Here is a 21552-nt window from a genome sequence, read left to right as displayed (position 1 = left end):
ATTCATTAAATAAATCATTGCATGCTTCATTTAACTAAAATAATAGAATACTCTTAAGTAACCAAAACCAAACTGCCTAACAAACCACATATATACATACAGACAACCTACACAAACATTAAATTAACAATGACAACTGGTAGGTGACTACTTAAAATATAAAATTAGTTGAATATGACTAGATATGTCAATTGGACACTATTATTCACCTAATTTAAAAAATTAAAATGATTTAGATGTTATTTTCAACTACGGACATTTTTTTAATAATTTATTATTATACCTATGTACCTATTTATATTTTATTTAAAATGCCTGAAAATGTTTTAACCTCGGTTTTAACACTCATCAGTGTGAATATCACATAATAATATTTTATGGTTTTAACTTTGATAACAATGAATACAATTAAATATGCTTTTCATAATGCCAAGCAGACAATAGATTAATAATTTATTATAATATATAGGTAGATACCTAATAATATATTCAAAGTTATTTAACTATAATAATACTTATTTCAATCCTATAAAAATAAAGTATATGCAATATGAATTAATTATTTTAAGTAAAGCATAGAATGAATTCAAAGAATTCAATGGGTTATTTATTAAATAAATAACTTATTAACTATAAATAATAGAATAGGTAGATTATGAACTTATATAGTTATTTAATTATATTATTAAATATTAATCTATCATATAAATATATATATAATATATACCTAATAATGTATAGATTACTATGAATGGTAAATAAGAATAAATATTGTAGTAATTATAATAAATAGGTAGGTATTTACTTACTCTCAATTAATTATATATAATAATGATGATTATAAGTAAATACCTACCATAAATTTACTTATAGTCAAAAATCTGATTACTCTATTACATTTTTTAAATACCTACAATTATTGTTAAAAAATCAATGATATAATTTTTAAACATAAAAAATATGGAGAATGAAAATAGACATAGGGATAGACTTACTACATCATAAATCATGTAAATATTAAATACTCCACTGACATACAATTATAATTTTAATATTAATAAAATTTTTATTAACATAAACATATGCAATAATGTTTTTGAATATATTTAACGTCTCATTTGTACATTTGTACCTACCTACCACCTAGTTAGATCACTCAGAATCAAATCTAGATATATAATACTAATATTGATGTAGGTACTATCTTTGTGGAACATTTCTATGGTGAACTTTAAGGGATGCACCAAAAGTTGATAACTGGAATCAGCTTTACTTGGCCAACAAATAGGTAACTAAATAGGAATCGGAACTCGGTATGTTTAACAACGATAGTACTCAAAGTGATAATAACGGATAGCTTAAAAGTTAAAAGTTATATTTAAAAAATAAAAAAAAAAATGAATACGGTACTTACAGCTGCACGAATATTTCGAAGAGAATTTCAAAAGCCAATGCACAACACGAACGGACCAAAAAAAAAAAAAAAACAAAAAAAAAAAATAACAAAAATATACAAATACAAAACAAAAGTACACAAAATACAAATCAACAAAAATGTTTTATGGGTGAGTTAACGACGTGAACAACAACGACTACCACCGCAACAGCAGCGTTCACTACGACAATGATTATTATGGGGAAACAAACAATAATACGCAACAGGGAATCCGATTTTCGCGCGACGAAAACGGAACCGCCGAATCGGACGTGTTGTCCTAGGAGTCGCGCGCAAAACGCGTCGTCACCGGCAATATACAGCGTACACTGAGCGTCGAAACGCAGCCGACATCAAAGCGTTCAAACTGTTCAAAGCGATTCGCTTTCGGCGGCGGCGGTGACAACGACCGTTTCGCGCGGACGTCGCGTCGTTTTCGTGCGCGAAAAATAACGGATTGCCAGACGCGATGGATTATTGGATATTTTACTCACCGCTCCTCTGCATCGCGGTGAGGTCGAAAAAGTCAACGGATGCGGCAAAAATTCGGACGGGACGACGCGAAAACGAAAGAAAATTTTTAAATTTTAAAAATCCGCACGTCACATTATCAAGTATAGACGATGGTCGGACGGTAGCGCCGGGAGGGACGGACGAATGCGCGGCGTGAAAACGACAACAACTCCGTTGTATACGGTTTTGCGGGGGTGGGTGGCGGTACGGCCATGGAAAGAAAAACGATTCGGCAGTGATGAATCGGACTATCGATTGGCGCACAATCTTAGAATTGGCGAAAATTTTACCATCGAAATCGGATTAAACTTTTGTCACGGATCTGTTTTAAATAACAGCCTCTAGTAGCTGAGGCCCTCTACACCTTGGATCATAAATAATCATAATATACAAAATATGTATATTCTCTTTAGATCTTAATAGTTAATTCCTACGACAACTTACTCTATCGCTCTCTCGATAATACGAAATTGTTCGTTTTGTTTTTAGGTTAACATTAACCTTGTCTTGTGAACCATGATAACAATTTTTTCCCGATAACGTTTATTTACATCTTACAATTTTTATTATTGTGTAATGTGCATTGAACATATTTTGAACATTTCTATTTTTTATTAATCTTTGAAGTCTTTTCCCTTTACTGATTGCACTCCACGCAGGTTTCGGCCATTTCACGATATTAGTCGTTACGGGATCATTTGATTTTTGATAATTCTTACTATTTTGCCGGAAAATGAACGGTTTGCGATTATTCAGACGACTAGCCAGCAGCATGTCGGCACGCTCCAGCAAAACAGAACGTGCCATCGTCGTCACTGACGACGCGTCTACTATAGTGTGTTATCATCCAGAGAGTACTTTTCCATACGAGTTCACCAAACCTCTACCGGTCAACAATGTGCAGGACAACTCAGTGTTACGAGTTCAAAACAAAGATTTTTTGCACGAAGTGTTCAGTAAGCCCAATAAAGAAATAGTGCAACAAGAACTAATGAAAATGACGTACACCACCAAACACCGTTGGGTGCCACCCAAGAAATGGAAAAGAAGGTTTGCTCATCAAAAACTTGTAGACAGAGAATATTTATAATCCGATATAATTATGTTTATTATTTTTAAAAATGAATTAGTTCACGTTTTTTTAGTATAAGAGTACACACCAAAATTGTTTTATAATGATTTTGTTGAATAAAAATTGTATAATATCAAAGATTAAGATATTGTAAGTCATAAAACAATATTCTTTCTTCTATTTCCAGCTGTAACAGAAAAGCACATTTTTAATAATAAAATGTATAGTCAGTAATTATTAGTACTATATGATAATAAGTCACCTCAATAAGTCCGTTAATGATGGTACAACTGGTGGAATAGTTTGACAAACTTTTGGTTGATGTGATGGTTTTTTAAGTTTTAAATTACGATGTTGTGGGAATGTAGGCATCAATTTAGGATCAGATGCTAAAAATATAAATATTATGTTAAATAATATTTAAAAATTGCTAAATTAATTATTATTGTTTTAGATTATATAAGTTAAAATCTTGATTAATAACTAGGGATAGGATTTTGTTGCACTTAGCATTGTTCCTCAAAGCTACTGTGCGATGCTCGTATTGTCACTTAATTAGTGATATGAACATTAATTTATGGTTTTTAAATTATTTTCTATTTTCTTTAGACATAATTAAATTTTAAAGTCATTGTTTAATAATAATAAAATTCAACCCTTAATAAAAATGTAAACATTAATTTAAGATTATTACCCATAAATCCCACTCACAGACTAAAAAGAAAATATTAGACATTTAATTACCTAAATTTAAATAAAAATCCCCAAAATTATAAATCACATAGGAAAGAATTTAACCTATGTCATAACATTTAAATTTTTTTGATAGCATGAAGTTATCAGTTTAAAACTAAGGTTTTTCACTTAATTATTAAAAACTATTGGTTACTACTATCAAAAAATTAAAACGCTACAAAACAGATAAAAATCTTCCCAGTGCGGTTTATAGTTTTGATATTATTATCGAGGGAGTAAAGTCATCCCGCCTAAATTCGCTATTAACTATTGTACGCATGCATAAGACAAAAACAATTCATATGGGTGTGGCATCTTCTTAAATAAACAAAAAAAAAGGTCATTACGCAATGGTGGTTCAACAAAGTATGAGCTCTGTAGACATTCTTCAGCTGTTCCTCTTCTACTCGGTTCATACATGAACAAAAAGTTCAAAAGACGAATACCAGCATCTGATAACCACGGAAATCTGAATAAAAAAAATTTTATTTGAATTTGTACGATAAAAGTACTTTTAAATGTCAAATACTTTGGTCTAATATTATTATATGGTTGTGGTCTTAATGTAAAATTCTTCAGTGCAGGTAACGTATCAATTTCAGGCCATATTGAAGCATTGGGAGTACCAAGAAGTTGACATATCAAATCAAGTTGATGTATTTCGGTACGACCAGGTAATAATGGTTTGTGAACTAAATTATAAAAAAATTAAATAATAAGAAATTTTGTTCTGAAATAACAATATAATAACTAGCGTACGCAAAAGTTCAGCAAAAATACATGCAGTTGCCCACATATCAATAGCTGTTGTCAACTTAGGAGATCCCAATAAGACTTCAGGAGCTCTGTACCAAAGTGTTACCACTTTAGCTGTCATTTTCTTTGGTGGCACACCAAAAAAACGAGCTAATCCAAAATCAGCTTAAAGATAAAAAAAAATATTAATACTATAACTTGTGTAAACTATATTGACAACTAAATTTCAGTAAAAATTATATTTACCTATTTTTACACATCCTTTGTCAGTAATCAATAAATTAGATACCTTGAGATCACGATGAATAATGAAATTTGAATGCAAATACTTAAGTCCTTTTAAGAGCTGTAAAAATATACATTTTACTTGAGACTCAGTGAATGCAGTAGCCATGTTGTCTAATAAGCTGGATAAATCGTGTTCACAATATTCCATAGACAAAAATATACTAAAAAAAAATAGAAAACAAAGTTATAATTAAAATACTATAATATTACAGATATGAGACTAAAACTAAACATATTAAAAACTAGAATGTCTTAGCACACAGAAAATAATTAACAATTTTTAAATTTATATAACTGACAAAATAAATTGTATTTATTATTTTTCTTCTGAAATTAATGAAATTAAATACATCAAAAGTTTTAATTTAAATGTTAACATATATTATTATTAGCCTGATAGTTTTAGTTATAATAATAATTTTCATACATATAATGTTTTGTTAATATAATTTATGTAAAGTATTTTCTAAAAATAGATTATTTCATAATATTGAGTCCTTAAAAGGTTAATTGTTAAACCATGTTTTTGGTACCCTATTCACAATATATGTTCTTCCTCAAATTGTTTACTTAGAACAAAATCATCATTTTTACTAAGAAGGACAAGATGTGCAATACAATAATGTTTACTTTTTATAAATATTTACCTGTCTAAACTTCTGCCAACTAAAACTTCTTGTAGGCGAACAATATTCTCATGATCGCATTTCAACAATAATGATATCTCACGAAGTGCACTCATTGGTAATCCTTCCTTTTCATTTTCCATGCGAACTTTTTTTAATGCAACAATCTTTTCTAAAGGTGATTTTGAATCCTTTGCACGATCTTAAAAATACAATGCAGACTAATATTCTTTATTGGTCACCAAACTTAGTCAATAATTGGTATACAAAGACCAAATCAAAAACTAAGAAAAAGATATTAATAAAATAATAAATTTAACTTACATACAACACCGTATGTTCCTTCCCCAATGCGATTCAATTTTTCAAACTCAGCTACAAATCGACAACGTCCAAGCTAAATATGAACAATTTACAATGAAATATAAACAAAATAATAATAAATATAGTTATTAGAATTGTGCTTGCACAAACTATAAATTCTACTAATAAACCAACAAAAATTAATTAATTAAAAAAGATAAAATTATGATTTAAAACAGCTCATGTGTGGTCCATTTTACTAGAACAGTCTTAAACATTCAATTCAGGAGTTTTGTTGTATGTGATTGAAAACTGTAAGTTGTTCAGTTGAATACATAGCAAGAACTAAACAGATTATGTAAGGAGCACTTATGTGTATCATAAAGTATATATACTACTAACAAGGTCTTTTTCAGGAATCGGAATAGGTTTAAGTTCACGAAAAGAGTATAATGATCCTGAAAGCGTAACTGGACCAGTAGGATCATAATCTGCCAATACTTGTTTTGATTTCTTAATGCCTCCAAATTCTACAGTTTTTTCTTTTTTGCTTTTTTTCGAATGTTTCTCTATAAATTAACATGAAAAATTTTAAACCAAACAATTTGATATCATCATTACAATATTTATTTAATTGTACAAGATTCACCGCATAAATCGAATATAAAACATACTTTTTGATTTCCCCATGTTGGCCGAAGATTTGTTTTAAATGGAAGTTGAAATAAACAAATAACACATCTATTTGTAACAACTAAGGTCTAAGACTAACAAATGATTAATGAATTAAGATTTAAGTTAATTCAAGTATTCAACTAACAAATTGAACGACGTTTGTACTTTGTATCAACGATTCTGGTGTTTGCGGTTCGGAGCAAAACGCCGATTGTTATTACCACGGACCAAGATATTTTAGTCTCTTTTCTATGTCCGTGGTTATTACCATTATTACTTGTTATTATCAGAAGCAAGTGTGCCCGTTGAACGGAATAAAATTACCAGTATCGCGGTGTAATTCAAACATAGACAATGTTTATGAATTCAAACAATAAATAATAATCAAGCCAAATCTAAATTTTACCAATTTTATGAATAGGTATATTTTTTAATTCAAACAAGTAAATTATAAACTATATTTAAATCATGTTTGAACTGCAAATTATAATTTTATAAATAAATATATGCATTGGTTATTTCTAGGGTTGAGGACTTATAATTTTTCATATTTTTTTTTAGAAAAATTGTAGTAATCAACAAAATATGTGTTTCATAACATCAAATCAAATTTCAAATTTTATTTTGCATATTTTTTCATTGTTGCATAAAAATACATATTTGGGTATATTAGAAAAATTAAGAACATATTTGGCAAATTTTTGAAATAAATTATAAAATTATCGGACAAAATAGTAAATTTTCCATTTAAAAATAATATTTTCATTATCGGTTACGTAATTTTAAATTTACTATCTGACTAATAATTAATAAGCCGATAAAACCGTAATTCATATAGGAAGTGAACTTTAGTTGTCCGTCATATTTTGGCGCGTACTAGTTTTATCATTGAGAGCACTGCATAAAATATTTTCGTCGCGTACCCCATCTACATATTTCAAACTTTAAATATTATTTTTTCATTTTCAAATATGCAAAGAAAAAATAATCATTGCCTTTTCGTTTAAAAAGTTATGTTTCGAAGTTTAATGATTCTCTACATAAATATTATAATTAGATAAAATAATAAAATAAAAAAGCATATTTTTAGCTCATATTCTTGATGTTTAAGTGCATAAGTGCATACATACTTTTAGATTTTTAAGTACTAGAAGTCCAACTCTATTTATTTCTTTCATTCTAGTTCGAGTAGTTCTATTTTAAAAAAGTAACTTTAAAACAGATTATAAGACATAATATTTAATAATTTTTTGGCCGTCAGTTTGAATGAACGGATTCAAGTATATTTTAGGATTTTAATATTTAGGTCAAATTTGGTAAAGAAAAATTCAATTATTTGGTCTAAATTGGAATTACAAAATAAATTCAGAAATAAGGAATTTCTTAAAATAGTTTTTTGATTTCACGTTTTTAAAATTAAATGAAGTTATGAGAATTGTTTAACAGACAATTTTATATTTATTTTATGATAAATAATGTAACCGTAATATGGTAACCGGACAATTTCCCGCCGACTGTTTTTGGCATAGTAGGACATTTTCCCCCCATTTTTTTTAAGTTTATTATTTAATAAGAAATTATTTTTTTCATAAATATAATTAAAATGTAAAAAAATGTATACATATAGGTAAGTAAAATAGATTAAAAATTTCATTTTTTTTTCATAAATATAATAAAAATTGTATAACAAAAAGTAAAAAAATTATATAAGTATAAAAGGTTAAAAAATATTTATGAAATATAGTCTAAAAATTTCGACATAAAAATGATATATTTTGTGAAACACATTTAATTTCTGATTTGAATTTCTGTTAAAAAAACCGTATCTGTTTTAATTTTTAATAGTTTATTAATTGCCATTGAATTTGACTTTTGTAGTGCTTCAATGAACATCCAAATATTTGCATGCTGAGTTCTTACCAAAGTTTTAAATTTGTTATTGAAACCTTCACTCATATGCCTTCACTCTTCACTTATATTATTTGTTCTACATTTGTTTTTCTTTGTAGCATTATGTACATTCCATAAATAAGGAGGAAATATTAGTGAAGATCGCCATAATGACAAACCATTTGATTGTGTAGTAGTTCTCTTGTAAGTCCCATCGACGTACGTTCTATCAAAGTATAACAATAGTTCATCGATATCTGGATCATTGAAGTCTTTTGATAAATCATACAACACAGACATACCTAAGCAATTAGTATAATAAAACGTATATAATAGTAGTTATTGTAATAATATTATTAACATATTATATAATAGTACATACTTTTCTTAACATATTTTAGAGGTAATAATGCTAAACCTTTAATCATGGCAACCATTTAACGAACATTTTCATTTTCTTTGTAGTTTGTACTTTTTAGCTAATCCTATGTTTTGAACTACCTATACGCCAAATACTTTGGGAAGATGATAATAACAGCATTGAATATTAATGTCGACAAATACTAATTCAATCATTGATTGTTTAAAATCAATACTTATAGTTTTTAATTTCAACTCAGACAACATACTTTTAAGTTTTAATAAAAGTTCAACATAGATTTCTTTATTTTTTCTTTGTAATAAAGCATAAACACACGAAATTGATGTGTTTTTAATACATACGTGAATTATGTATACTTGATGAAATTCTTTAGGACAAGTGAAAAATGTTCCATCCATATACCACTTGGTCAATTTTGACAGCTCTAACATTCCTTCGGGAGACGCAAAAACAATTAATCGATTGTCATTGTTTTCATTATCAAATAATAAAAATTGTTTTGGTTCGGCACCTCCTGTAGTAGCCCAATTACTATTTATTTTCAATTCCGATAAAGGGCATAGTGAAAGGTACTATTTATTCCGAATTCTTCTTAGTGATCTTTTGATCGATTTTTCATCTGTCAATAAAACCATTGCTTCATTTGATAAATTAGACGTTTCTTCTGCAAAAACTCTGGAAGAAGTATCAAAATTGTTTTGGGCTTTAGTATACATATTCAACATGGCTTTTGTTGCTTCAACTTGGGCTGAGGACGGTAGATGATTTTCATATTCAATATTTTTCAACACATTTAAAATCGATTGATCTATTGTTATACTACCTTTACATTTTTTCTTTTTTTTTTCCACACACTCCCATCTAATTTTGTTGTTAGCAAGATTTTTTTATTTTGTATAGGTATATATAATCATTAAAACAATCTTTAAACCTCCCCTGTCAGTTTTAATAATTTCTATTTTATCCACGATCACAAACAAAAAAAAAAAATCTAACGATTTTTATTTTATATATTTTTCACTTTACGAATTACGAGTTACAACCACTAAACCACTACTAAAAGTCCAAAACCTTTGCTCATGAAGATATAAGATTGTAGAAGAATCTTATCTTAATAGTCTAAATCAAATAATAAGATAATTTTTGACAGCCCAGCAATTGATTGGGTTTTAGATACAATTTTAGATTTCAATGTTACTAGCGAATAATACAATATGCTAGTACTATTACTTTTTTATTTAGACTATCTTTTAAATATAATATTACTATTATTTTATTTTTTCAAGTAGTTGAATTGATCAAAAATATACATCTACTATAATAAGCAATTATAGTATAATTGATTTTATTTATAAAAAAAAATTATATTTTATTGGAAAAAATAATTTCTTATTAAATATTAAATAATAAACCTAAAAAAAAAATGGGGGTTCGCATCGAAAATATGTTGGGGGAAAATGTCCGGGTTGAAATTGTCCGCCATTCAAGCAATATAATATGCTTATTACACTTATATGCACTACTGTTTACTGTATTAAAATAGCTGTACTTTAAGCTTCTGGGGGGGCTTGGTTTCTGCAAGCCCCCCCCCGATTTCCGCCTATGTGGTGATACTGAGGACAATGTATAATAAATAATAATTAATTAAGCATATTCAATAACTCAATATTCATCAAATTAAATTAAAACTATATAGGTACCTAAAAACTATTTTTTTTTTTAAACAGATACAATTACCAATACACAGTTGTGAAGTGTTGTATAATATTATAATGTCATCATATTAGGTACCTAGGTAATTAATCCTAATGAAGCGGGGAAAGAAAAGTATTTGCATTAAGTTTGCTTTTGATTTTCACTAGAAATCTGAAATAGAGATAGCAAGACGTATTTCTGGAAGCTTCGTGTGATTTTGATTTTTCGGAGGAAAGATTTTCGTTTTTCAATTAAATTTTCATTTCACACAACTTAGTTACCGAAAAATTTAAAAATTTACTAGACAACAGGTACAACTTCGTGTAAGTACCTACTAAGTATCTATAATATAGTATATAAATAATAAATATAATATCGGTTCATGGTATGTGGTGGTCTCAGTTTTAGATAATACTAACGAACACTCGAGAGTCGTGTCCGTTACGTCTTATCAGCTCGGTACGGTGTTATCTGCGGTAGTGCGGTAGTTATTTCGTTATTTTTGTGAGTTATCGTGATTCGTGACACGCGTAAGCTGCTTCATACACTGTCACTGGTGTTGGTGTAGTACAACTTTTACTTTTTACCATTAGTACACAGTTCACAGTTTTGGTGTTTCCACTTAGTATTTGGGAACTCTTTCCAAGACGTTTTATTGACTGCAGTCGAATTATTTTTAACCGAGAGCTTTGTGTAAGATTTTTGTCTGATTACTAAGATGTCTCTAGAAGATGTGGAAAACATTAAAAAACGCATCGAAAACTTCAAGAAGACTCTGATGGAGTTAACTGAAGCGCCAGTCATGACCGAGACGGCGGAGCATAAAGTCCGGGAGATGTCCGCCGAAGTGGTTGACTCGAACCCCTACAGGTGAGAGCTGTTTATGACGTCTATTATTGAGGTTAATAATTTAATATTTATTGTATTTGACGTGACAATTCCAATGATTACAGCCGATTAATGGCCCTTCAACGAATGGGCATTGTGAAGAATTATGAGGATATCAGGAAATACACTGTGGTCGTGGTTGGCGTCGGTGGAGTCGGCAGCGTTACTGCAGAGATGCTTACACGTTGCGGCATAGGAAAGGTAGTGTTTGTTAATAAATAGTGTATCAGATATTTTTCCTTTAAAAAGAATATCAGTACACTATTAATTCATAATTGTTTCCTCTCTGATTCATAAGCAATATTACAAATTGTTGTTTAGCAGAACTAATCTTATGTTTTGAACTTTTGAACTATTAGTAAACAGAAATTATTTTAGATCTTTTATCCCATGAGTGGGTGGGGGTATTGTATATTTTCAAGGGGGCATGCCATAGGAATAAATAATAAAGGGAAATAAGAATATTGTATACATTTTTTTTTGTTGGGGTTGTCAGTATATGAAATAAACAAACACTGTTGGTGAATTTGCCTTAAATTCAAATTTAATATTGGGTCAATTTTCTCTTAATATTAAAGCTAACAGCTAACAACACATTTGAATACAAATTTACTATGTTTTGCCTGCATAGGTCTAAGAAAGAAAAGAAATATTGTTCTGATATTTATTTTGTCTTTTTTGACACGTGTGTTGATTTCAGTTAATACTGTTTGACTATGATAAAGTAGAACTAGCTAATATGAACCGCCTATTCTACCAACCATCTCAAGCAGGTCTGAGCAAAGTTACAGCAGCTTCAATGACATTGACAAAAATTAACCCTGATGTTAAGATTGAAACATACAATACAAACATTACGTTAACCACCCAATTTGAAGAGTTCTTGAACGTCTTAAAGTGTGACTCAAATACATTGTTTTAAGATATGAAAAATTACTTACAATTATTTTGTCTTTAAATAGGACTGGAGGAATTAATGGTGAACGAGTTGATTTGGTATTGAGCTGTGTAGACAATTACGAAGCTCGAATGACAATTAATACAGCATGCAATGAATTAGGATTAAAATGGTTTGAATCGGGTGTTAGTGAAAATGCTGTATGCGGACATATTCAGTACATTGTGCCTGGAGAATCTGCTTGCTTTGCGGTAATATATTTTTCACATAGATACCAAAAAAAACATTGTCATAATATGACACCTTTGAATTTATATTTATCTTATGTCCAATAAATCATGAGTAATATTCATTCACAGTATTATTTTACAATAATTTTTAGTGTGCACCTCCATTAGTTGTAGCTTCAGATATAGATGAAAAAACATTAAAAAAGGATGGAGTTTGTGCAGCAAGTTTGCCGACTACAATGGGTGTCGTTGCGGGATTACTCGTTCAAAATACATTAAAGTAATTTTTATTATTTTATTAATGGGCTAGTGATTAATATTTATAAATGGATTTATTTTTTTTATAGGAAATTATTGGGATTTGGAACAGTTTCTTGGTACTTAGGATATAATGCTTTATCTGATTTCTTTCCAAGCATGATGATTAAACCAAATCCAAATTGTAGTGATAATTTCTGTTTAAAACAACAATCAGAGTTTAAAAATAGAGTTAAAGAGGAACCCGAATGCACAAATGTAGATCCACTTGAAGATGTAGTTACCCACGAAAATAATGAATGGGGTTAGTATTAAAATATATTAAATACCCATATCACAACTAATTACAATTTCATTCTGACTAATTAAAAAATAAATATTTAAGGCATATCATTAGCAGAAGATAAACCAATAGTGTCAAATAGTACAACTGAACTCATTGAAACAGAAACATCAAAAACTGAAAATGTAAATAAAAATAATAGCATAAAGAGTGAAGAAGAATACCTATCACTGAATGATGGAATAGAGTTTGCGTACCAATCTGGTGATCAAACAGCTCCAAATGAAGAATCTTTAGTGAAAGAAACAGAATTAAGCGTAGATGATCTAAGAGAACAATTATCATTGTTATGATTACAGTTTACGTTAAAAATTTGTCTCTAATTCACCTCTCATAAAACCATTTGTAATTTAACATTTTTTCCAATATAGACCAATGATAAAGTATTTTATATTAATCCATACATAAATTCCAATTTAAGATACTTAATAATAATTTAATAAAATATGTATTGTATGTAACATGTTATAAAAAAAAAATACTGTGTGATACAAATTATTGTTTACTTTTTTTTTTTTTTTTATAATTTTTATTGTTGAATATATAACAGGCAATTTTATTAAATTAAAAATTATATAAATAAAAATATTAATTTTTATTGATATATATATATATTATAATGGATGGGCCGCTTAAATAAGTTGAGCCATAGTAACGGTTATCTTTAAAAAATTATAAAAAAGAAAATAAGACTGTACACAATTTTGAACATGTGCTTTTAGCAGTTTATTATATAGCGTACTGTAAAATATAATAAATATTAAAAAAAATCATAATTAAGTAAAAAAAAATTAAATAAGAGACTCTATTAGTAAGCTTCATCATCATCATGGTTGTTAGTATCAACCTCTTCTGGAGCAGCAAATCCTTCCTAAAATAAAATATAATTTTCTTTAGAGCAATTGTTGATTAGATTAAATAGATTTTTATAAAGTAAGCAATATTGAAAAAATGTACTGATGGACGAAAAGGAATTATCCCCTTATGTGATAAATGTGCTATTAACTTTTATTAAACCATGGAAATTAAAGCAAAATTACTTTTATTTTAACAATGTTAATCATTATCCAGATAATCTTAGGATAAGGAGACAATTCCTATTACCTAAAAATGCTTATATTAACACGTAATTTTTTTATATGCTTAAATTGAGGGAATCCACTCAGTGATTTTCTGTCCTTATCTAACACACATTACATGATGTTGATAGAGCATTAATTATTATGAATAAGAATAACTATGGTTACTAAAGTGAATCAATGAATCATTAATTTTATTTTGATTCTAAATATATTTATAAATTTTACTTGCCGGGTTCAGCTGTTAAAAATTGTATTTAAACATTTAATTGCATTGCGTCTAGTGGTTTAAATTAGAACAAAATTGTTAAGTTAAATATATTTTTGGAATGTCCAGTGACTAATGTTTTTAGCCAATAATAAGCACAAAATTCTTAACAAAATAATTGAATATTAGCCAAAAAAAAATCCTTAAAAACCTACTAGTGAATATTTAGTTATTTATAATGAAAATGTATTATAAATTACAAAATATAAACAATATAATGCCTAAGTATATAATTAAACATAATAAGTATACAATATAAAGCCTATTTAACGTGAACATTTATTATCAAATATTAATTGTAGATGATAAAAATCTGTTTACACACATACCTCTGTTGCATAAAGAATTTCCAATACTTTGGAGAATAATGGATGTTCACTTTCTTGTTCCTGGCATATCACCTCAATGTCACGCAATTTACCAAAATAGAAATCGCGTTCTTTTTCCAAACCCTCAACTGTAACTCTCAATTCACTCATCTAAAATCAAAATAATTAAATACATTGAATTGTTGTAATAAAATACAACTATATTAAGACTGAACTTGCCTGTCTAGTAAGTTCATCAATTTTATGATCGCCTCTATCACGCTGACTGGCTGGTGCTGCTGGTCTTGTTGAGGGTACACGATTAGACACTAAAAACAATTTTAGTAAATTAAATAATAGGTATATTAAAACAAAAATGAGTTGTAAATTAAAGATAATAAACTAAAACCAAGCAAACAAAGCATAATATTGGGAATCTGGGATAATTTCGAGTTAAAAATACGAACTATTGCTGTTACTCGCGGGACGGAATAAACGGTTTTGGGTGGTGGCATTTCTAGGCGGTACTGCTGCCGATGGTTTTTTGACAGGACCTGCTCTGGCTGCTGCGCCGGCTGCTCCCATTCCCTCACCACTGCGCGCACCTACTGGGTCGTAATCATTCATTTGGTAATTGGTATCAAAAAATTTTTTGAACCATTGCAAAAACTCGAAATTATCCTGAAAACGCCCCTTGACCAGCCTATCTATAGGTACTATCTGCAAAATAAAAATAAAACAAAAAAGATGAAATTTAAAAAAAATAATAATAAATAACTAAAAATAATAATAATTAATTAATTATCAACTATTTTTCAACTTGTTAAGCTTTTTTCCACAAATTTTCAATCTCAACAATTATATACATTAAAAAATAATTGATGTATTTTAATAATTGGTAACCAAAACTTATGAAATAAAATGTTAAAATTAAAATACAAAAATTATTCAATCTAAAAGAACTGAACAATATTAATTTTTAAGATTTATTAGCATTTTAGACATTATATCATGAGAACAAAACAATGAAAAAATATTTGATTAATTTTCTTTTAAAAGTATCTATTTTACCTAGTTTATTATTTATCATGAAATATTTCTAAAACACATATACCTAACCTAATTAATCCTTTATGATTTTAAAAATAAAAATAAATACAATTTCTATTAAAATTATATACGATTTTCAAAATATAGTGAACAATATGTAATCTATAATTGTGAGTTAATATAATACCTCTATCACGCAATATTTAATCCCATTAAAAATAAAAATGTATTTTAAATCAAAAATAAGAAAAACAATAAAAAAAAAAAAAAAAAAATATTAAATAAAATAAAACTTTAAATAACATCATTAACTAAAATTTAATTTAATCATGGAGAAAATTGTATACATTCCATATAATTTATTTGCTATTATAAACATGCAGTTATATTTTAAATGAGTAAATAAACATTTACTTTATTTCTTTATGAAAAAAAAAAGATCAAACTAAGTTTTGAACGTTCACTAATTATATTATCCTGACTAATAAACACACAAAAACCGAGCATATATGAATACCATGTCCATAGGACGGGCTTTTATAAGCACGAGCAGCTTGTGGTACACGGTATGGTGGAGGTGCTTGAAAACCACACACTTCTGCAGCACCAGAGCCAATCATAACACCACCACGTGCATCAAGACCATCATAATCACGTCCATCATAATTAGCATCAAAGAACTTTTTGAACCATTGTAAAAATTCAAAATTGTCTTGGAAACGTCCTTTGATTAAGCGGTCAACAGGTATCACCTGCAAAGTAATTGTTTACCATCCCAATTGAGGGTAAATACAAAACCCAAAACTAGAATACCCAGTATAGTATAACTGATACACAATATGTTATTAAATTACTATTCATAAAATGTACTATATTGTTACTACCCAAGTTAAATCTTTTCTAGTAAAATGTTGACTTATTTTAATTCTTAATAAATTACATATTTAAAAATTAATAGTTACATACCTTGTCAACTGCCATTTTTTTGAAAGCTCCTTGGAGTATTTTAAAATTTTGTATATATTCATGTTCAAGATTTGTTCTAAATTTGACTCGTTTCATTTGCACACTACCTAAAAAATCAATGATAACAATCTAATATATAAAAAATTAAAAAGTATATAAATAAAACTTTATGAAAAGTTGATATAATCTATAATCATAAACTATTTTATATGATTATATACTATTATATAAATAATAATATTAACTATAACTATTTATTATAAATAAACACAGTCAAAATTATTCATTAAGGTATGTAAATTTAAGTACTAATATAATACTTTTTTATGGATAATTATTTCAATTATGAACATATAAAAAAGTACAATAAACAATTCTAGGTTTAGAGACAAGTTTATGATGCTACGAAGGTCAAATTTATATTTTAACATAATTGTATGAATAAGTGAAACAATCATTAAAATTATGGTTTGTTTCAATTTAATAATATAACAGAAATCAGTTAAAATAAAAGAAAATGTTTCTGACAAATTGGTTTTAAATCATATATTTACTATTAGAAAAACAATATTGTAAATGATATAAATTAAATAATAAAAAAGTTGGAAGAGGAATTTTATACGAACATTGGATACCAAACCTATCTACAGAATTTTTTTAAAGTTAAAAATATGTCTATACACTTACAGGAAAAAATACAGTATATTTAAGATATTTCAATAAGAATTTTATGGCATTATATTTTACAAAAGAAAAATCATTATTAATATTTTTAAATAAAAAATAAAAAAATTAAATTAAAATAAAATAAATTTTTTTTATATTATTTAATATTTTTAATATTATAAAATATAGTTACACTTATATTAAAATATTCAAATTAAGGAATTTTTTATAGTTAAGTATATTTAGATAAAATGAATTATAAAAATTATGGATTTATTATATTCATCACAATAAGTAATTATTTAATCAAATGTTAATCAAAACCTTAATTAACATATTGACTTCAAATAAAAATAATGTTAGTATAAAAACTACTATATAGTAACAATATATACATATATTTTTTTAAATTAATGAAATGTTATCTTTTCAATTGTACTATGCATAAAAATTTGAATCATTAAGCTTAATTTTTTAGAAATACACATCACATGTAAGATGCAATTTGATTTTGTTCTTAGGTGGGGTTCATATTAACTAATTAAATTAACCTAAAAATTGGTTCGTTAGACATATGATTGGTAAATCATAAAGATGGATATGAAATGGAACATTTAGACACATGTTCTTTATTATTTAATATACATTTAATTAATAATATTATCAATTATATTAAGATAGTATAACAAAGAAAAAATTTGATCATTAAAACTTACTAGTATATGTCCTATAGGTAATATTATTTTGTATACATTTAAATTTTAAATAATATAAATTAAATATTTTCTATTTAATTTATGAATTAAAATTACTTACCAGGGAATAACATATCCATAAATTGACAGTAAGCAGCTCCTGAACATAGTTCTTCTATTTTTGTAAAACTTGCAGACAGAGTATCATTTACCCACGCTAACATGTCATGACGACTCAAGTTATCAGAAGTCACATTAGTTGAATACACATTTATAGCCATATTTGATTGATGTTCTAAAATTGTATAAAATATTTTTATAATAATAATTTAGATTAATAGGAAATATAGATAAATAAACAAATTTTTTAAAAAGTATTAAGTAAATAAAATACAATATAGGTAACTATTTTTACTTTTTTCTAATTCATAGATTCACATAATATAACAATGATCCCACATTAATATTATAATAATTGCTATAAGAATATTACAACAGTTTTAAGCACTTAAGAAGAAGATCCAAGATGGTTCTAATATTCATCAATTGCTTAATTGCTTATTAAGTGCCTACACACTATTTAAAAAAAATGCTCCCACATGTTATTTTAATAGGTATTATATACAAGTAACTATTAATTTTACAGATTGAACTATTTATATTGTATAATTTATAAGTATTTCAAATATTACAAGATACCCAACAAAATATTTCCCTGAAGTACTTCATTTTCATGCCTGTATTATACAGACATAACTAAAATAAGTAAATACATTTTATTTCATTGTATGGACATCAATTTCATACAAGAAAGCAGTAATCGCAATTTTATTAAGTGATACAAATTAAAATACCTAAATAAAAACACAATTTATTTTTAATTCTAAATTACGATTATTATAATGTTAGAAAATGTGTTATGTAGCATCTAACGGTTTTTCATATTATAATTTATGAAAATATACGGTACTTGCGCTAATTGGGTACTGGAACGGAGTAAAACAAGTAATTATTAGCGAACGTGATAACGTAGTTATTATTGAATTCAAAATATGGTGACGACTGACGACGACCGTCAGCGTTATAAATATCAATAGACGACAAACAAAATATTACCATATATGCACTAAGTGAAACAATCAGGCGATTAGGAGGTAAATGGTAATGCGGATTGCGGGTGACAAACAAATTGGAAAAACCTTGAAAAACGGCATCCGATAGATTTAAGGTTAAAGCAACTAGAAACTACCTATATTGTAACGGCGACTACAACTGCGATGACGATGATAATAATGATAAATTATGATAATAATTAATAGTAATAATAAAAGGAACGTCTACAGATGGGTGTGCTGAGACAACGCGCGACAATCATCGGCAAGAAGGGCGGTGGACGTTTAACGGCAACAATTTAGACGTTAGAAAATTAAAAGTGTTTAAATAAGTCAAATCAGTCGATGAACTCGAAAACGATTCACAGTATCACGTTCAAAAACTGTTTTGACTCGAAACGGGAGGAAATGGACCGTTTTACAACGGCCACCGATTCAAATTCAGTTATAGTAGCCGGTCGGTTGCCAGTGTCGTACGAGAAGAAACTTTAAAGGCTTCTCTATTAGCGCGAAAAACGTTATCACGCGTCTGTAGTCTGGATCTCTGGAGAACGGTTTTGATGATATATGTACAAATATTAGATACTTAACAAAATTTTAATTTTTATAAAAAATAACGACCTTTGCGGTACGCGAGGAAATCGGCGGGCCGCTTCACCTCCCCCACCAAGATTACGTGGGAGAATGGGTAGGGTATATGTTACATGCACAACGGTGTGCGGCAAACGCGGTTACAACTTACGAATAAGGTCACGTCATCGGGCGCCCGCGGGGAGGTACACTGACCGTGCTGGATTACTGTATAAGGCGAAGTTGCCGTTAAAAAACGATCGTATAGATTGATTGCAATTGACCGACGCCTACTCAGTGTGCGGCAAAACGAGAACGAACGAGTAATAACGAGGACTAATTTGTAAATGCACTTACCTGCAGAAACGACGATGCCGTCGAATGCAGTTGTCGTCCGGTCTTGTACTGTAACTTTTTTATATTTTGATCGGTGTTCGCCGTGAGTACGATTTCTCAATTATTGTCCGTGTGCTCGAAATGCTCAGTCAGAGTGAGTGACTGAAGCGATAAAGGAGTGATCACTAAATGTAACGACTAACGAGAGTCGTAATTAATCGTCCCGAATTCTTGATCAAAGAACGAGAGGACAGAAGACGATACTTGTTACTAAATAATAATAAAAAAAAAAAAAATTAAACGAAAAAATCGGAAATTTCCCACTCGACGAATCACGTCGGGATTCGCGATGACGGGCTCGGCTACGACGACGGCTGCCGACGAGTAATTTTTTCTTTTTGCGGTAGCTCGAACAACACCAGTTACCAGGTAAACAAACAACTGCGCGGGACCCTCGCCATAAAAACCGGTCAACGAGTAATAGTTGTAGTGTCAGAATTTATTACTCAAAAACTCCCTCTTGAAACGTGATAACAGCAATTCGATTTTTAGGAGAGCAGTTGAGCCAACGTTGATTTCTAAAAATCTCTAAAATAAAGTGTTTATAATTAAATTGAATTATTTTGAAATTCGAATTTATGTACATTTTATTATAAATTTTAATAAATGATTAATGAATTATATGTGCGTATTGTGTAGACGACGTACTTCGTGCAGTAGTAACTTCAACAATTTTTATGCTATAAACTTGAACACTTGATCCACCATAGTTTCCCTACAACTCTCCTAGACAAATAAAAATAATATATTAGGTACTTATTTGAAAAATTGAAAATGTTTAGATTATTGATTTATAAATATTACTAGATTATATTTTGAATAGATATACGTTCATTTTTCATGACGTTTGAGAATTCTGAATTACCTGTTCCAAGTATCTTCAAGAATACGAACAAATAAGGTCGTCCAATCGATTTACTATAAAAAAAGTACCTAGAACTTTAAAAAACATCCTATAATTTCCCATTGTTTTAAGTTTAATTTTTTTATTATTTTATTCATAAAATCTCTTGTTATGAATATGATAATAATTAATATAGTTAGTGTCTATTATAATTTTTAGATTTACATGATATAATCGTGTTTTAATAATAAGTAGCCAAGTAGGTAATAGATTATATTATTAAATTTAAATCGATTAAATAATTTTTTTTGTAAACAAAATTTACAATTTATACCACTTGGGCACAACAAGTAAACATGATGATACAAATATAATTTACTTACAAATTTCGAAAAAATACATTCCCACTAATAAAATAAAGTAAAATCAAAAAAAATTGTTGTCACTACAAAATAATTATTGTACATGTTAACATTTTGCCGGAATCAATAGCCAGAATTTTAGTCATCAGTGAATATTATAAAAAAAAAATAATAGTTCATTAGTACCATAGTTTGGGTACACTCTCATACCTATATGAACTATGCACATGGGCGCCCATTGGGAGGAGG

General features: G+C 28.1%; 4 protein-coding genes and 1 long non-coding RNA gene across 9 annotated transcripts; 2 read left to right on the top strand and 3 right to left on the bottom strand.

Annotated features, from left to right (window-relative positions):
* Window positions 1-2493: 2493 nt before the first annotated feature.
* LOC114132668 (39S ribosomal protein L42, mitochondrial) lies at window positions 2494-3164 on the top strand. Its single transcript, XM_027998181.2, has one exon. It carries the CDS (start codon window positions 2682-2684, stop codon window positions 3036-3038), a length of 357 nt encoding a protein of 118 aa, XP_027853982.1. The 5' UTR covers window positions 2494-2681; the 3' UTR covers window positions 3039-3164.
* Window positions 3030-6639, bottom strand: LOC114132666 (cyclin-dependent kinase 10). Its single transcript, XM_027998177.2, has 10 exons — window positions 6403-6639; window positions 6131-6297; window positions 5750-5822; window positions 5447-5627; window positions 4758-4960; window positions 4515-4676; window positions 4285-4447; window positions 4103-4224; window positions 3283-3409; window positions 3030-3207 (listed from the first exon to the last, which is right to left on the bottom strand). The coding sequence occupies exons 1-10, from the start codon at window positions 6416-6418 to the stop codon at window positions 3198-3200; spliced, it is 1224 nt and encodes a 407-aa protein (XP_027853978.1). The 5' UTR covers window positions 6419-6639; the 3' UTR covers window positions 3030-3197.
* A 408-nt stretch (window positions 6640-7047) lies between these two features.
* On the bottom strand, window positions 7048-10732 carry LOC126549728 (uncharacterized). Its single transcript, XR_007603841.1, has 3 exons — window positions 9499-10732; window positions 8676-9350; window positions 7048-8595 (listed from the first exon to the last, which is right to left on the bottom strand). It is a non-coding gene; the product is annotated as an uncharacterized LOC126549728 (long non-coding RNA).
* Window positions 10733-10903: 171 nt separating this feature from the next.
* LOC114132650 (ubiquitin-like modifier-activating enzyme 5) lies at window positions 10904-13482 on the top strand. The gene is made up of 7 exons (XM_027998159.2): window positions 10904-11240; window positions 11324-11459; window positions 11959-12155; window positions 12221-12407; window positions 12539-12666; window positions 12734-12948; window positions 13030-13482. The coding sequence occupies exons 1-7, from the start codon at window positions 11089-11091 to the stop codon at window positions 13278-13280; spliced, it is 1266 nt and encodes a 421-aa protein (XP_027853960.2). The 5' UTR covers window positions 10904-11088; the 3' UTR covers window positions 13281-13482.
* A 207-nt stretch (window positions 13483-13689) lies between these two features.
* Window positions 13690-20425, bottom strand: LOC114132648 (microtubule-associated protein RP/EB family member 1). 5 transcript variants are annotated; one of them, XM_050199856.1, is made up of 7 exons: window positions 20059-20425; window positions 18141-18314; window positions 16659-16765; window positions 16210-16444; window positions 14883-14971; window positions 14664-14813; window positions 13690-13858 (listed from the first exon to the last, which is right to left on the bottom strand). In XM_050199856.1, exons 2-7 carry the CDS (start codon window positions 18298-18300, stop codon window positions 13796-13798), a joined length of 804 nt encoding a protein of 267 aa, XP_050055813.1. In that variant the 5' UTR covers window positions 18301-18314; window positions 20059-20425; the 3' UTR covers window positions 13690-13795. The 5 variants fall into 5 exon arrangements, with proteins under 5 accessions (XP_050055813.1, XP_027853956.2, XP_027853957.2 ...); XM_027998155.2 differs by lacking the exon at window positions 16210-16444 and adding an exon at window positions 15110-15362 and having other exon boundaries at window positions 20059-20416; XM_027998156.2 differs by lacking the exons at window positions 16210-16444; window positions 20059-20425 and adding exons at window positions 15110-15362; window positions 19136-19284.
* Window positions 20426-21552: the final 1127 nt, after the last annotated feature.

This window comes from Aphis gossypii, chromosome 2 (assembly GCF_020184175.1).
Source record: "Aphis gossypii isolate Hap1 chromosome 2, ASM2018417v2, whole genome shotgun sequence".
NCBI lineage: Eukaryota > Metazoa > Arthropoda > Insecta > Hemiptera > Aphididae > Aphis > Aphis gossypii.
This window is presented reverse-complemented; position numbering and strand designations above follow the sequence as displayed.

What these genes read in the sequence shown, in the direction of transcription:
- LOC114132668 (XM_027998181.2), top strand. Translation starts at nt 2,682, where the DNA reads ATGAACGGTTTGCGATTATTCAGACGACTAGCCAGCAGCATGTCGGCA.
- LOC114132666 (XM_027998177.2), bottom strand. An exon ending in AGGAACATACGGTGTTGTAT is followed by an intron (nt 5,628 to 5,749) that starts GTAAGTTAAATT and finishes TGTATTTTTAAG; the next exon opens with ATCGTGCAAAGGATTCAAAA. An exon ending in TATTTTTGCTGAACTTTTGC is followed by an intron (nt 4,448 to 4,514) that starts GTACGCTAGTTA and finishes TTTATAATTTAG; the next exon opens with TTCACAAACCATTATTACCT.
- LOC114132650 (XM_027998159.2), top strand. Translation starts at nt 11,089, where the DNA reads ATGTCTCTAGAAGATGTGGAAAACATTAAAAAACGCATCGAAAACTTC. An exon ending in GAGTTCTTGAACGTCTTAAA is followed by an intron (nt 12,156 to 12,220) that starts GTGTGACTCAAA and finishes GTCTTTAAATAG; the next exon opens with GACTGGAGGAATTAATGGTG. An exon ending in GAGAATCTGCTTGCTTTGCG is followed by an intron (nt 12,408 to 12,538) that starts GTAATATATTTT and finishes AATAATTTTTAG; the next exon opens with TGTGCACCTCCATTAGTTGT.
- LOC114132648 (XM_027998155.2), bottom strand. Translation starts at nt 18,300, where the DNA reads ATGGCTATAAATGTGTATTCAACTAATGTGACTTCTGATAACTTGAGT. An exon ending in TATGGATATGTTATTCCCTG is followed by an intron (nt 16,766 to 18,140) that starts GTAAGTAATTTT and finishes TTGATTTTTTAG; the next exon opens with GTAGTGTGCAAATGAAACGA. An exon ending in AAATTCTTTATGCAACAGAG is followed by an intron (nt 13,859 to 14,663) that starts GTATGTGTGTAA and finishes ATTTTATTTTAG; the next exon opens with GAAGGATTTGCTGCTCCAGA.